At 66.2% G+C, this 908-nt stretch overlaps 1 protein-coding gene across 1 annotated transcript in view; it reads left to right on the top strand.

Annotated features, from left to right (window-relative positions):
• The window catches only part of LOC113406939 (chymotrypsin-like protease CTRL-1), a 15,493-nt gene extending 15,112 nt beyond the window's left edge, over positions 1-381 (top strand). The window contains exon 6 of the mRNA XM_026653854.1: positions 220-381. Within this exon, the coding sequence (XP_026509639.1) occupies positions 220-381 (162 nt within the window). The remainder of the gene's footprint in view (positions 1-219) is intronic.
• The last annotated feature ends 527 nt before the right edge of the window (positions 382-908 follow it).

Here is a 908-nt window from a genome sequence, read left to right on the forward strand (position 1 = left end):
CAGGGTGGGTAGAGGAGGCGGGAGGGGCACAGGGCAGGGTGGATGGGTAGGGGGAGGGGCATGGCAGGCTGGGCCAGAGAGGGGGAGGATCTCTCTGGAGCCCCTCACCCCCACTCAGCTAGCGCCCCAGGGAGACCTCCTCCTGCCAGTGCCCAGGCACTGCCTCCCTCTTGCCCTGGGCCCTGGTATGGTGCCACGTCAGCCCCGCTCTCTTGCCAGGGGGACTCGGGCGGCCCACTCGTGTACCTGAAAGGGGGGGCCTGGACCCTGATCGGGATCGTCTCCTGGGGAACTAGCAACTGCAACGTCCGGGCGCCCGCCGTGTACGGCCGAGTCAGCGCCTTCCGCACCTGGATCGACAGCGTCCTGGCCTCCAACTAGCGCCCAGCTGGGGAGAGACGCTGCTGCGGCGCGCCAGGGAGAGTGGGGAGTGGTGGCCTGGGCCCGCGGGCAGCTGCTCGGTAGGGTGACCAGATGTCCCGATTTTATAGGGACAGTCCTGATTTTTGGGTCTTTTTCTTATATAGGCTCCTATTACCCCCCACCCCCGTCCTGATTTTTCACATTTGCTGTCTGGTCACCCTACTGCTTGGGGCCCTGGGCTGAGATCCCGGGACTTCCCCCTGCAGGCTCTGTACAAGGGAATAAAGGGCCTGTTCTGTGCAGCCGGTGTTTTGTCCAGCTCCTTGGTGCTCAACCCCTGCAGCGCCAGGGGGGTCCTGGCTACCCACGCCCAGCCCCACGCTGTGCCGGGAGGGACCAGGTGTGAGGAGCCTGGGGCAATGGAGCCAGCTGGGAGAGGGTTCAGGTGAGACCTGATCCTCTGCCCTCGCTGACAGTCCCAGCATGTCACCCGCCCCGGGGGTCCTTCAGTCCCAGCGCGTCGCCCGCCCCGGGGGTCCGTCAGT

This window comes from Terrapene carolina, unplaced genomic scaffold, assembly GCF_002925995.2.
Source record: "Terrapene carolina triunguis isolate 2854851 unplaced genomic scaffold, T_m_triunguis-2.0 Scaffold166, whole genome shotgun sequence".
Lineage (NCBI taxonomy): Eukaryota > Metazoa > Chordata > Testudines > Emydidae > Terrapene > Terrapene triunguis.